Source organism: Dreissena polymorpha, chromosome 4, assembly GCF_020536995.1.
Source record: "Dreissena polymorpha isolate Duluth1 chromosome 4, UMN_Dpol_1.0, whole genome shotgun sequence".
NCBI lineage: Eukaryota > Metazoa > Mollusca > Bivalvia > Myida > Dreissenidae > Dreissena > Dreissena polymorpha.
The window spans coordinates 36,287,391-36,303,243 of record NC_068358.1 but is presented as its reverse complement, the minus strand read 5'-3'; the positions used below and the strand labels follow the sequence as shown (position 1 = coordinate 36,303,243).

The window sequence follows — 15,853 nt, the reverse complement described above, 5'->3', positions numbered from 1 at the left end:
CAATGGAAACAAAATAAAACTGGAATAAACAATGGGTTCCCTCAGCTCTTGCATCACTGGGAACTGTGTAAGGTAGTGAAGTCTGCAGTGTACAAATGCTAAGGAAGTAAACAAGGCACTATTGTTACTTAAAAAAAAAACTTGTCAATAATTTTAAAAGTTACATAAGAAATAAATATTTATGCTCCTGAAGAGGTGCTAGCAGACAGTCAGCATGGGTTGTCAGGTCTCATCTAGATGAATGCACATTAACAGGGATACAGTCATGCCATAGATTCATTCATCCTGCAAGTTTACTAAATAAACTCTTTAAAAAAATATATTCTCCATTGAAAATGAAAAAGTAGGAATAGTAGGAAGATTTGGTAAAAAAATAGGAAAAAGTAGGATCCTGATGAAAAAGTAGGAAATAGTAGGAAAAAGTAGGAAAAAGTATGACCGCTTGACAGCCTGTATTATGAAACATATTTGTTTGCCAAAACAAATAAGAATATCAGTGAAACTGATGGATGCTCCCCGATGATGCGCTTTGTCAATCTATGTGTTAATAACCACCTAAAATCTATTATTAGCCTCTGTGACCTTGACCCCAGTAACCTCAAACCTCATCAAAAGGTAGAGGTCCATGCAAGGTACCTACATGCCAAATATGAAAGAGATCGGTAAAGTTTTGAAGGTGCTATGAGAAACGGTAACAAAAGTGTGACGGAAGGAAGTACGGAAGGAACTTCAAACTGGCAACTATATGCTCCCTGAAATTTTTCGGGAGCATAAAAATTAAAAAAAAAGTTTAGGAATAATGGGGTGTTCAGCAATTTGGCATAATATGAAATATATCAGTTGATTGAGAACAGTAAATTGATCCATTATCCACATCAAATAAAAACAAGGGACAAAATTGTCACAAAACCAGGTTTTCATTGTGAAAAAAATCTGATAAAGGGAGAAAACTCAAACTGAACTTTTGAAATGAACAAACAAAATTAACCCCCTTTGTAAGTTAGTTAAAAAAAATAATCTATTTTTAGTCGTGGCGACCTTGACATTGGAGATATTGACGTGATTCTTTCGTGCGACACACCGTCCCATGATGGTGAACAAATGTGCCAAATGATTTTAAAATCTCACAATGAATGACATAGTTATGGCCAGGACAAGCTCATTTATGGCCATTTTTGACCTTTGAACTCAAAGTGTGACCTTGACCTTGGAGATATCGACGTAATTATTTCGCGCGACACACCGTCCAATGATGGTGAACAAATGTGCCAAATGATTTTAAAATCTGACAATGAACGACATAGTTATGGCCCGGACAAGCTTGTTCCGCCCGCCCGCCAGCCCGCCAGCCAGCCAGCCAGCCCGCCCGCATTCGCCAATCTAATAACCAGTTTTTTCCTTCGGAAAACCTGGTTAAATATCAATTAAATTAGAGGTCCATGATGGCCCTAAAGTGCTCACCTCAGTTCAAGAGACATCAAATTTCAAAGATTTCACCTGGTAAGATAGTTTTTGACTCTACTCAGACCCAAGTTAATCACTGCTTTGAAATTGTCGAGATAAACATTCTGCTCAAGTTGACTACAGAGTCATAAATATGGCCTCTACAGTGTTGGTATGAGTTATTTGTGTGTTTTACTTAGACTTGACACTGCTTCCTTACTTTTGGAACACATCATCAAAATTTTAACTCTACCACGACACTGTTGCGATGAACATCAAGTTTAATCGAGATTGCATAATAAATGTGGCCAAGGGGTAACAAGATTTTCCAAAGATAAAACCTTGGTTTTGGAAGCACATGAATCCAGGCAAGATAAGCAAAGATCCTGACCAAGTTTTATCAAGTTGAGTCATAAATGTGGCCTCTTAAGATATGGGTTGGTGACCTAGTTGTTGCAGGCACATGGCCCAGATTCGAACTCAGCATAGGAATTGTCCAGCTAAACATTCTGATCAAATGTTATAAAAATTGAGTGATAAATGTGGCCCCAAGGAGGTAGCACAATTATTCTATGATCTCATCTGTAGTCCTTATTTTTAAAAGCAGGTAAACCAGATTGGAACTTGGCCTGGATAATGTCCAGATAATCCTTCTGACTAAGTTTAATCAAGATTGGATTAAAAAATTGTCTCCAGAGTGGTAATAAGAACAAAGTTGACAACGCAAACGCATTATGCTGGACACTTACGGCAATCACAATACCTCACCTTCAGCACTTTGCACTCAAGTGAGCTAAAAACAGTAATATGGATTACAATTTTCAACAACTATTAATCAACTATGTAGAGTACCTTTTCTACACATTTTAAAGCATTTTTTAGGTTCAACATGTTAAAGCTTTTAATGAAACTGTGAACTGATATTTTAATGAAAAAGTGAAAACTTGTATGCATCAAAAATCATAGAACATTTTAAACAAGAGATTGCCAAGCAATATTGTCCCCTACTGGTGAAACTCCACCATTGTCAGATTTACATATATATATTTGTTGCCATAGCAACCAGAATTCTTGACCTAGGAACAAAATTAAATGATGTGCATAATCTCCATATTGCCATCTATCCATGTTTCAAGTTTCATGAAAAAATATGAAGAACTTTAAAAGTTATCTCAGGATCAAGAAAAGTGTGACAGACTGACAGACAGACAGACAGACAGACTGACAGACGGACTGACTGACTGAGCGCAAACCATAAGTCCCCTCCGGTTTCACCGGTAGGGGACAACGAGCCATCATGACAAGACAATGACTAGACCAGAAAAAAATATTTTATTAATATGTTTGTATCCCTGTACACTAGTCACTATTTGTATTCTACATATTTGTGGACAATGAGACTGATATGGTGATATACAGTGATTATTGACATCACTCAAAATAAACACTTATAAGCCAACTTTAACAACTGTCAGACTTCACAATAGGTAAATGCACTTAATGTATCGGTCCACCAGAAATTATCATATCCCTGTCTATTATATCTTCTATCAGCCCACTTATCAATGGATTTTGAGAACAGGGAGGGGGGGGGGGGATGAAAAAAAGAGCTGAATTTCTTGACTTCTTACTATAGGACACTCAAACAAACCTTAATGACTCTGTCCCCTGCACCTGTCACAAACCACTCATTGCCTGGCTCCACTGCAATACATCTCACCCAGCCCAGGTGGCCACTGATTACCTGTCAAGTGGAACAATTTGTGCCATCAAGACTGCTGTGTCAACATAACACATTGGGGGATAAACAGTGCTTCAGGAAAATACAGCGTTAAGGAATAGGTTCATTAAGTTTATGCGCATAGGTTAAGATAATAGAATCACATGCCTAAAACAATTATTAAAACACTGAAAACAGAGTAAAATCAATAAAAAGAAGCTTATGAAAAATATAATAAGCAGTTTTACCATTACAATTTCAATATTATATAAGTGCTCTCTTCAGAATTACAGTTTTGGCATTAAGAACAGAATCAACACACTGCTTATGATTTTACAAAGAAAAAAATGTTTTAGCAACCAATAAAGCAGCCTTCTGCAGTTTGTACAGGCTTATCAGGGACGACACATTACGGCTTAATCATCAACATGAGCACTGACCCTGTAGAGTTTCCATGGTGGATGCCAGTCGGGTTTTGGCATGGTTGGAGCCTTCTTTGGTACCAAGGCTTGCTGAGAGCCAATAGTTACCAACGCCTGAAATAAACACATGATAACAACAGGGTTTTAATTTGAAACATAGCTCAGAGTTTGTAAATGCATGCATGAGTTTTAAAAACTCAGGAAAATTAAAGACAAAGAGTCAAATTAACTTCATGACTTATCAATATTTGCATAGTGCAAATTTAATGCCAATAGTAAAGCAGTAAGTAGCTTGCACTCCAATTTTTAAAAAATGTGGTGGAGCTTCAGCTCTATTTATGTCTACAGCGTGGTTACCAGGTATATTATAATTGGACTGTACTCTGTGAAAAAGGGGTTTAATGAATGTGCATAAAATGTTGTCCCAGATTAGCCTGTGCAGTCCACACAGGCTAATCAGGGATGACACTTTCCGCTTTATTGTATTTTTCGTTTACAGATAGTATCTTCTTATCAAGAATCAAGTTAAGGCAGAAAAAGTCGTCCCTGATTAGCCTGTGCAAATTGCATAGGCTAATCTGGGATGACACTTTACACAATTGACCAGTCGCCAAATTATCGATCGCTCCGCCCACATAGTCACGTGGTCTAGTGATAAGAAAACTCCGACAAGCAGGTCGCAATTATAGCGCATTATGTGAGTGAAATACTATACTTGTAACGATGTATCATGCTCTTTTTATTAAAGCCGCACACTAAACTAAACTGCTTTGTACAACTTTAATACAATCATAAATGCTTTAGACAGAAATGGCGTAATCAAAATAAATGAGTTAACTTTCAGAAACGTTTCTTATACATATTATAGGAAGTTGGTGAAAAATCAGTGGTAAAAATGAGCATTTATTTCATATTGATTTTGAACTTGTATTAAAACCGTCTGGCAGTGAATCCGGTTGCTATTCATATATAATTTTGAAAATATTTTTATTAAATGCAAATGACACATCCATATCATGATGGGTTTTTTGTTTATTAAAAATGTTTAGATCTTTGTTTTATTGTGTTATTTTTAAAAAGACACCGATTTTTTTAATTTAGATATAAATTAAATTTTGATTGTAACCATAATATAATACAGGCCTAAGTTCGTGGTTTCATTAACATATCTAATATGCATTTTATTTCATTTATGTTTAATGGGAACCTGCTACATTTCACTATCGAAAAATGAAAGTTTGGTATTACGGTGCTGTTCACTAACATTCGAATTGAATACATTTAGCATATAATGCATTTGCTTATTTATAGCAAGATGGCCCTTATATGTTAATTGCAATTTTCACATTTCTCCCCGTATCAACATATGTTGTATTAGAAATATTGTTGTTGTTGTTGTATTATAAGCCTTACATTTTACACTTGAAGTCGCTTTAAGCTAGCTAAGCCGCATTGAAATCACGTTTTTGTTGTTTTAACTTTAGTTAAAACAATATTTAAGTTAACAATTTTTAATGATTTCCATTGTTTATGATCCCCAGAAAATAAATATATAATTGGAAATCATTTAAGTAATTAAATATTTCTTTTCTTGTGTACAATGTCTTAATGTTCATTCATTCTGAGATCCACGCAACATACTGTCATTTATTAATCATCGACAATTACACTGAGATTAATAAGCATGTGTGGCAAATATTATGTTGCCCAAATTGCTTAATAATATTGTGCATCAAACGGTATAACACGTTTTATAGAACACACAACTGGTGTGGTTACACTATTTATTGTGTTTGTTTTCTCATTACTCGTTAGATGTTCAAGAAATAAAGATAAAATAATAACCTTTTATAAAGTACGTATAGCACCTACAATTTTGAATAATGATCGAACGGTAATGATCATGCATTTGATATAAAATCTGTGTAAACTCTTAAAAATTACGTCCATTCCATATGTACGATACGCTTTGTTTGTCGGGCAAAATGGCGGCCAGATAAGCGTTGCTGAGGGGTGTGTGAAAAATCAATATCTGATTGGCTGATCGAAGAATGTGGGCGGAGCAATCAATACTTTGGCGACTGGTCAATTGTATTGAACTCGCTTTTCACAGAGCACAGCTAAATTATATATCCTTCAAAGGGCTTTCACCAGGATTCTAAGAGTGTTGACTTTTGACGTCTACATTTAAAGAGTCAAATTTATATATTCTCATGAATTTCACATGAAACATACTTTGCTGACATAAGAAATGTCATGTTTGACTGCCTGTGTAAAAAACTTTGATTGTAGTAATTTCAATTTTCAAATCTTTCATGAAGTTGAAAATAAACACTATTAGGTTCATAGTTAAATACTACTTCTTTATTTATAAATGTATTTCGATTGGTCTTTTTTTATCAAAAGGAAATGTTGTTATATCTTTTTTTTCATTACTGACTTTCATTTAAAAATTGTAAATAATATATTAATACTGTTTTTTTCATTGTTCAAGCCTTACTTAACATGATATCTTCTTACAAAACCATTAAATTAATAGCTCTAAATTAATAATGTACAATAGCTAGGGCAAAAACCACTTCAATTAGGGCATATCATAATTGTTTTAATTTAAAGATTCAAAAGTCAGTAATTCAATGATACCTTGTTTGAATCTGCTGGAGGCGGTATTCTGCAACAGTAATAACATTAGAAAATAAATAAATATAACATGTTATTACCAATTAATGTTTTACAAAGATCTATTGACATTAAAATATTGATTAGACTTACTGTCTTGGAAAAACAAAAATAATTAAGCAAATTATACCAACACCAATGAAGGCATATCACAACGAAACATTAAAGGGACTGTCAACCACGACGAGGAAGAAAAGAAAAGTTGTAAAATACTGTATTTGTTTTAATTAAATAGTTTATATTGATTAAAATATCATGACTAGTATATTACATTACTTGAACAAATTGTTATTATTAAATATTTTCAGTATATTCGGTACTAAATTTTACTGGGTATGTCTACCAGGTAACAACCAGTTCACTATAAATAAGGTCAGTAGATTGATCATCATCGTCACGTGGTAAACCCAGGAATGCAAATTGTGCATGCGTAGTGAATTGTATATATTTTATATATAAAATGATCAATCTACTTGCATTATTTATAGTGTGTATATCGTTATGTCACCTATTTTTGCGATGTACTTTCGATTTCACATCGCAAAATTTTATTACAGAATATACTGAAAATATTAAATAATAACAATTTGTTCAAGTAATGTAATATACTAATTACTAATAATTGTAAAAAAATACGGTATTTTAAAACCTTTCTATTTCGTCATTCGTGGTTGAAAGTCCCTTTTACATAAATTATAATTTGGGAAATGAGTGGAATTCAGTAGAAGAAAGATAAATAATATTTTGATTCAGAGAGAGCCCAAATACAATGTACCTAGAAATACAATTTATTGTAAAAACAGATAAGACTCGCTCTTATCTGTGAAGACTGCACAGACTTATCCTAAAGACACTTTACTACACATATGCATTAAACCCTCTTTACCGAGCTGCTCATATAAAACAGATACATGTAAAAGACTGTCAAACCTGCTTGTTTCATATGCCATCATTTCACGGCTGGTATCAGCACCCTGTGTGTCCTGACCTGAGTTTGAAATTAGACACAGACTGCATACAACTCCTCTGCAGAAAGGCAAGTAAGTTACAATGGTCATGGTAGTGTTTAACTTTGGTATTATTTAATAATTCATACATCTTAACGATCGAGTTTTTGTGTTCAAATAAATTATATAATATGAAATAAAGTTTAAATTATATAAACTGACCTGGCCATTTGTTATATGGGTTGTCTGCTTGTGAAATGTGTTTCTTGACAGGTTCTTTAGGCAAATCTTTAACAACACTGTACTCGGCATTAATTTTGCACTGTCTACGAAACCATTCACTGAAACATAATCAACACAATTCAACAGTAAGGCCAAAAAAAAAAAAGTCTTGGTTCAGGGAACATGGCCAGAAAAATGTAGGAGGGTAGGTAGGTTTTTTTTTTTTTTTTTTTTTTTTTTTTTTTACCAGTCGACTGATTTCAGGGTGAAAAAGGGTCAGTTAATGCACCCATGATTGTTTAAACACTGACCAAATGATTAATATTGCACATGTTGTATTTAGTCGTTGTATATTATTCAATATTCCTAGCTCTTTATGCACTTCTTCAAGGCTAGCGCTGGCCCAAAATTTCTTTTAGCCAACCATTTTTTCTTTGTCTGTCTGTGATAGTGTGACCTTCATATTCAAAAGTGAACAAGCCATCTTTATGAGTCTCTGGTGTTTGGGGTGTGACCTTCAGAATTTTTTTCATCATGAGACCTGACCTAGTCTCCGAAAGGTGCTCAAGAGTCTGAATAGTGGCTGTCAAAAGGAGGGTAACCTCAGAATAGCACAAGTCTTTCTTCTGGTACATTTTTTGATAAAATGGCAATGGGTTTGAGCGCATCGCACAGGAAGTGAGCAGTGTACATAAATTTGAATGTTGCTATTGGTTTGTACAGGCTAAGGGCGTCACAGTACATTGATTTTGATTCATTATCAAAGCGAAGCCAATTGTTGTCAAGTTTCCATGACTCTTTGAATGTTCAAGTGTTTTGTGTTTTAATTATTTTTTTTTGTTATGACTCTTTTTCGTCCAACAACGCTTTAAGGTTAAAGACGCCATGTTAGCGACTTTAGAGACAAAGTGGTTACTTCCATTTTTATAGTAGTGTAGATGAAGGACTCTTCCTATGTGTTAAAAATTTGAAATGTTAATTAAAATTAAACCGCGCGTGTTTTTCACATTTTTATTTGATTAAAGTATGCTGCTGTCAGTTAGCATAGTGTGCGAGTAAAACAAACAAATTAATTAATTATCATCTTTTCATTTCGATCGGAAATTGGCAGAAAGTTGTAACATCATCGACATAGAACTAATTATTTAATTATCACTTTTAAATTCAGATCAATAGACAGCTTGGAAATAATTAAAATATTGTCACGCTTCTTTTCATTTTTAATCTTTAATAATAAGACATTTGCGACCGGCCGCTATTTTGTTTGCAGACGACAATATTAACTGTGTATTCAAAGTGTACAGTGTCTGCGCATGAATGATCGAATATTACTCCATAGCTCCACCCATTTTTACATTTCATTTAACAACGTCATTTCATGTGTAAGCGAGCTCAATGTTGATTGGCCAGCTAGCATGCGCACTTCAATAACAATAAGGTCAAGCGATGTCTCGTATACACGTGCAGACCGGTTATTGTTCACTGTTCACATTGCGAACACTTTCATTGAAACAAAGAGAAAAATATAGAAAACCAATCCAGGTTTAATTGGTGGCTGTTTTCAATGAAATTTTACGAGATTTTAGCATTTTCTTCATCAGATTTTTTTCCATGGACCAAAAAAATCGTTAGGGTCGGGGGCAAAAAATAGGGTCGGTCGGGTTCCCTGAACCAAGACTATTTTTTTTTTTGGCCTAATGACCTATATTTATGATACCTTGACTTAAACGAAAACCAACTATTACAAATGTTTTTAAATTCTATTGATGAGATAAAGTATTAATGACTCAGATTTAGTAAATTGCCCATAAGTCAGTCTTATTCCCTTGTTCCCTTGTTAAGTATAATCAGGACATGTATCTTCAAATTGTTATCATACCAGTATACAAACATATATATTAATTATATTTTAATCATGTGTGAATGAAACATTATCCTGACTTTAAATTTGTATGAACATTATTCAGGCCTTTTCTGGGCTATTTTTGAAATGGCATTTTTTTCTGGCAAAAAGTCCACTGATTTGAGTACAAATAATTTTTTAACTATTTGTATTAATTCTGATTATTAGAAGATGTAATTGAATTGAAATTGAGATATTATTAACTGATAGTAATTTGATAAAGATGGGAAATTTCTTTGTCAAAGCTAAGGGACTAACTTGGCTCAAGATCTTTTTTAACAAGTAACCCCCTACAACAAGCTGTACTTGGTCTTTAAAATAAATGTATTGAAATGAGAGTCACTTTCAAACAAGTAAGGCCAATTGCTAAATATAATGTATTATAGCTTACCTCCGATCGTCTCTGACTGGTAAATTGCCCTGGTCAGACAAAAACATGTCATGTGTCCTTTTCAATGATCGAAACACCAGCGTGTGGACAGAGTGCTTTTGGACATCCTAAAACAGATAAGTCAATAGTACAGAGTGGCCGTTGTTTACAAAATAATAATTTAGTCGTACTGTCCAGGTCTAAATAACTTGAATAACTCTGAAATATCTGGTTACCAGTCAATAGGCTTAGCTGGGATTTGGATTATTGCAAATTATATAACTGTATACAATGAAATATGAAATTGTAAGTAAACTTTAAGACAAAGCCTGATCATGAACAGTAAAATATACAACATGTGCAAGCTATATGAAAATTAATTAAAACTGGAATGAATTGTGGGCCTCTGACCATAGATATCCCTTATTTTCATAGTAACGGCCCTCCTCATAGTATCAGCCCTTTAACAAAAACCTTCAAGACGTGCTGGAAAATTAATGTTTTTTCACATTTTAGAGGTTGTTATTTATTTGATGGTTATCCTTGACTATTACAACGATAATTCTCGTGATTTCCGGTGTTCGTTGGCAAGTAGGTCATGTTTATTCCAGGGTGATGGTAAAATTTTTAAATTACATAACACATATGTAAGCACACTACGCTACCCGTGATTTTTGCCGCGATTCTCGCATCACCGCAATCGATGCAACGTGACAAATCGCGGTGTTTCCGAGCGACAAGAAAATTTGGCTGATGTCTCAGTGACTGTCGCGTAATGTATCTCGCTGTTGCGCAATCAGCGCAAATCACCGCGTACCGCCGTGATTCCCCCTTTTAAGCGATTTACGTTGAGGGTTACACTACATGTACATTACATGTAACATATATGTATCCACTTACATTATACATTGCAATAATAAAGCTTTTGTAGTTGTTGTATACAATGGGCGTATACGCTTAAAAACTCCTGTTCCGATATGAACTTGATGAAGCAATGTCGGAAGCTTTAACGGCTCCAAATTAATATAACAGCGCAGAATGATCGATTTATGCAATAATTATTGAACATAACATGTAAACATTATTTAACTAATTGCATTAGCAGAATGTTTATTAACACTTACAATCAATTATATTCCAGGCCCGAATACACTACCACTGTTCAAATTCCATATTGTTGCCATATACATGTAGCGTAGCACTGTGTAAATTGAAAGTTGCATAGTGTTTCGTCATTGGTCAGTTATAAATACCTTGTTTCTCTATACATGGTATTTGATTAAGACGAAACTAATAATTTGGTAATTTACAAGAAATATGATATAAGTTGTCCTTTTAAACTTTGATCTTACCGTGTGTGTTTATTGATGTTATTAATTATGGTAATACTTATTTTTGCATTTCATTAAGAATTATAACGTGTAGCCCTTTTGTTTACAGTGTTAAGCAAAATATTCGCGCCTTAAGGCACGGAAAATTGTTTAAGTAACACTTTCATTAAAATTTTAAATGTAATCGGTAGATTACGTCTTATTATTTAGACTAGATTATGCTATACTTATTTATTTTCTGTTTCAGGCTCCAATGCGGATAACTCGTGTTACTCGCGTTACTTTCCGAGCGTTATACATACATTCACAATGCTTGATAAGCCGGAAATTGGAAATACATTACTGTTCTATTTTTAAGTACATGTTATTATGATATCGTGTTATATATTATGTTGTTATTACATCATTGCCTATATATTAAAGCCATTAAACATTGTGTTTGTTTTGCTGAAAAAAACGAGTATATCAACGTAGCACTAAGCATTCGCAAAGTTAAATAAATATGATGATGTGCAGGTTTTTTTTTCCACTTTTTGGGAAGATAGCCCATGGCTTTGGAATTGGGAATTTTATCGGCATTTTCATGAAATTGGGAAAATAAATTCATTAGCCTTTTTTTCCACATGAAAAGTCCACTTAGGGAAATACTAAATTTGATATAACTCTTTATAATCATTCAAATTAAAAGAACAAAAACATATAATTGTTAGATGTAATTGAATTGAAATTGAGATAAAATACGCATAAGACTTCTTTCTAAAAAAAAAAAAAAAAAAAAAAAAAAAGTTTTTTTTTTTGTTTTTTTTGGAAATTGGGAATTTTTTGCCACATTTTGGGAAAAAAGTATACTTTTTGGGATTGGGAACATAGCCGAATTTCGGCTATAAAATCGGGCCAAAAAAAACCCTGATGTGTAATGTACATGCATTTCTCTGGGTTTTCACGTCCAAAACAAAAAACCTTCAACATTTGATTATTTATTGTGTACTGTCCAGCGGGTGATAGTGTTTATTCTAGTGTCTAATTGGCACTCTTTGTACGTGTTCAAACTGTGAAAAGATGTGACAATCACAGAAACAACAAGAGCACCGCCTTGCGGGTGCAGACCGCTCATCTATTTTCTTTTTAAAGGTGAAGGGACTCTCATTTTCAATCACAAAGTAGGGAGGGGTGGAGTGAAGAGCGGTGCATTGTGTGGGTGTGTGGACATTTATTACATTTTCTTCCAAAAATGCGAAAAAAAAGGAAAAAAAAAATCGGGGGGGGGGGGGGTGGGGGGGGGTGGGGGGGGGGGATTCTTGGGTGCGATGGTTGGACGGTATTTTAAGCATAAAATAATAAAAATAAATATTTGTGTTTTTTAACCGTTTCATAAAAAAAAATTGGGGGGGGGGGATGAGGTGGGGGGGTATAGTGTGAGGGTGTGGTGGTAATTTGTGAGATGATCTTAAAAAAAAAAAAAAAAAAATAGGGGGTGGGGGGGATTCGGGTGGGGGGAGGGGGGTGGGGGGATTCGGGTGGGGGGAGGGGGGGGTGGGGGGGATTCTTGGGTGCGATGGTTGGACGGTATTTCAAACATAAAATAATCAAAATAAATAGTTTTGTTTTTTAACGTTTAAAAAAAAAATTGGGGAGGGGGGGGGGGTAGAGGTGGGGGGTATAGTGTGAGGGTGTGGTGGTCATTTGTGAGATGATCTTAAAAAAAAAAAAAAAAAAAAAAAAAAACAAATAGGGGGGGGGGGGGGTTGGGGGGGGGGGGGGGGGCACGGGCGATGGTTTGGGTGGAGTCTTTTGTGGTATGTCAGGTAAGAGTAGTTATGTCAAAGTATCAATCAAATCTAATCATAAATAAAGAAGTTATGGCAATTTTAGAGAAATTTAATAATTTGACCTTGAGAGTCAAGGTCATTCAAAGGTCAAGGTAAAATTCAACTTGCCAGGTACAGTTACCTCATGATAGCATGAAAGTATTTGAAGTTTGAAAGCAATAGCCTTGATAGTTAAGAAGTAAAGTGGATCGAAACACAAAATTTAACCATATATTCAAAGTTACTAAGTCAAAAAAGGGCCATAATTCCGTAAAAATGACATCCAGAGTTATGCAACTTGTCCTTTTACTGTACCCTTATGATAGTTTGCGAGTGTTCCAAGTATGAAAGCAATATCTATGATACTTTAGGGGTAAAGTGGACCAAAACACAAAACTTAACCAAACTTTCAATTTGCTAAGTATAAAGGGCCCATAATTCCGTCCAAATGCCAGTCAGAGTTACATAACTTTGCCTGCACAGTCCCCTTACGGTAGTTAGTAAGTGGTGCAAGTATGAAAGCAATAGCTTTGATACTTAAGGAATAAAATGGACCTTAACACAAAACTTAACCAAAATTTTCAATTTTCTAAGTATAAAAAGGGCACATAATTCTGTCAAAATGCACACCAGAGTTATCTAACTTTGCCTGCCCAGACCCCTCATGATAGTAAGTAAGTGTACCAAGTTTGAATGCAATAGCATTGATACTTTCTGAAAAAAGTGGACCTAAACGCAAAACTTAACCAAAATTTTCAATTTTCTAAGTATAAAAAGGGCACATAATTCAGTCAAAATGCACGCCAGAGTTATCTAACTTTGCCTGCCCAGTCCCCTCATGATAGTAAGTAAGTGTACCAAGTTTGAATGCAATAGCATTGATACTTTCTGAGAAAAGTGGACCTAAACGCAAAACTTAACCGGACGCCGACGCCAAGGTGATGACAATAGCTCATATTTTTTTTTCAAAAAATAGATGAGCTAACAAGATGGCGCTGCCAATTAAGTGCGATAATGGCTCAAAGGGCATTGAATTTTTGGCGATATAACTGTTTTTCAAAATACCAAAGAAACATTTAACCAAATCAAAAGAATTCTGCGCTACGCAGTTTGTATAAAAAATCAATACTTGCACACTCTTTACCTTGACCTTGTACATTGCCGCATAATTTTCGCGCTCTTTTGTCGGGAAATATACATGATGGCTACATTGGAAGCATTTGAGAACGTCGTGTTAACATTAAAACATCGGAAGAGTGTTTCGGATTATAAATTATAATTCTCATTTGGGAATTTAACGGAACATTAGTTCTTATGGTATAATTGTTTTGAATTGTATATTCATTTGTTACAACGCTTTACGTGTCAAAAAAATGTTTTGATAATATTATGCATTAATAGCACAAATTCCAGGAGGAAAACGTTTTATACATGATGGAGTATGATGCAATAAAACGTTTTTTTGTAAGATCGTATTGCATTCGATCTAAATTTAAATACGCTCGTCCAATGAAAGCTGTGTTCCACATTATGCAGTATACTCTTTACACTTCTGAAAAATGGCGTAGTCATATAGTTGTGTTAATGAAATTCTCAAACATATTTACCGACATAAATGTTTAAGATTATTTTTCGGAAGTGATGTTGCAATTATGTTTGATTATTTGATAATTGTGAACATTAGAAAAGCGTTATGTATACAGTTATCGATACGATTCGGTTTATACAAATGTATACATGAATTGGCGAATCATGGATTTCAACGATATCCACTGCTATCACGGCAAGTTGGGGCGAATCACCACAACATTGAGGGGATTTGGCGCGAAGATTATCTTGCTCTCGCGCGACGTCGGAGTGACGAGTCACGTAAAGTCGCGATGATTTTCCACCCAAAAAGCAAAATGCTCGCCTTGACTTAGCAAATAAGGCAAAAATCACGGGTCGCGTAGTGTACTTTGTTAATAGATAATTAGTAGCATTATCAAATGTGTTATATGCCGCTTATTTTTCAATAAAATTAATGTAAAAATATTTTAAAAACAAAATGAGCGAGAGTTTCGTTTTTCCATTAAATTAATATTTTTAGAACAAGCACATGCGCATAGTAACAAATCTTAACAACCAAAGATTTGTAACAACCAATCAGAAGGGCCGATTCTATGAGAGGGTCGGTAAATGATGAAACAGATAACTAAAGCCAGTAAAGGGAGCGAAGTCTAGCAAGTATTTTGTCAAAACAATACCAATTTAAAGGCAGCTTTCATTGTTATGTCTAAGAATACACGTTTAATTAGATATTGACATATAACACATGGGTGTTTTTGTATTCGTTCACTTCCAAAATTCCAATGTTTTCATTAAGAGGGCAGATACAACGGCTAGACATGCTAGAAGCAAGTAAATTAAGATATGGACAGGACAGCACTGAACATGATTATTCGTTAATAAGAAATCAAACAAACTACTCCTGTCTGAAAAGAGCAAATTCACATTAAAAACATCGTTCAAACTATCGATGCTGGACGTGTCCGAAAATAACTTATCCGGAATACATGATCATTTTAAAAACGGTAAAAAAATCACAATAGCAATCTTTAATTTTACAATTTGACTGACATAGCACAGATACTTAAGTATTTAAAATATCAAAGTTAATAATACCTCCATCCTAAATATGATAAGGTAAAAACTAAAAAAAAAACAATTTATAATTCCAACGTTTGCCTAATTCTTTTTACCACAATGAAAGAGAAAGAAACACTAAGTAAGTATTTACAAATAATAAACGGTTACACACCACTTACATTTACTAAGTTGATGTCCAGCCTCAACAGTTACTATTTTGGAATTCAGCATTTATTGACTGATTGTTTGTTGAACGGATGAAAATGATTAAAGAGGTTGCAGTCGCATGGTTTTACGCCGGTTGTTGTAATTTTGAACAACCCAACGGTACATTTTATCCCAGGTTCATTTTTATTCTAATTATACTCACACGTTATCTC

General features: G+C 34.3%; 1 protein-coding gene across 1 annotated transcript in view; it reads right to left on the bottom strand.

Moving 5' to 3' along the window:
* LOC127878897 (pleiotropic regulator 1-like) overlaps window positions 1-15,604 on the bottom strand; it is a 31,675-nt gene extending 16,071 nt beyond the window's left edge. Inside the window, exons 1-7 of the mRNA XM_052425429.1 lie at window positions 15,510-15,604; window positions 9,728-9,834; window positions 7,434-7,552; window positions 7,195-7,252; window positions 6,229-6,256; window positions 3,604-3,699; window positions 3,095-3,187 (exon numbers count right to left, since the gene is read on the bottom strand). Coding sequence (XP_052281389.1) covers window positions 3,095-3,187; window positions 3,604-3,699; window positions 6,229-6,256; window positions 7,195-7,252; window positions 7,434-7,552; window positions 9,728-9,834; window positions 15,510-15,515 — 507 coding nt within the window. The 5' untranslated portion in view covers window positions 15,516-15,604. The remainder of the gene's footprint in view (window positions 1-3,094; window positions 3,188-3,603; window positions 3,700-6,228; window positions 6,257-7,194; window positions 7,253-7,433; window positions 7,553-9,727; window positions 9,835-15,509) is intronic.
* Between the last annotated feature and the right edge of the window lie 249 nt (window positions 15,605-15,853).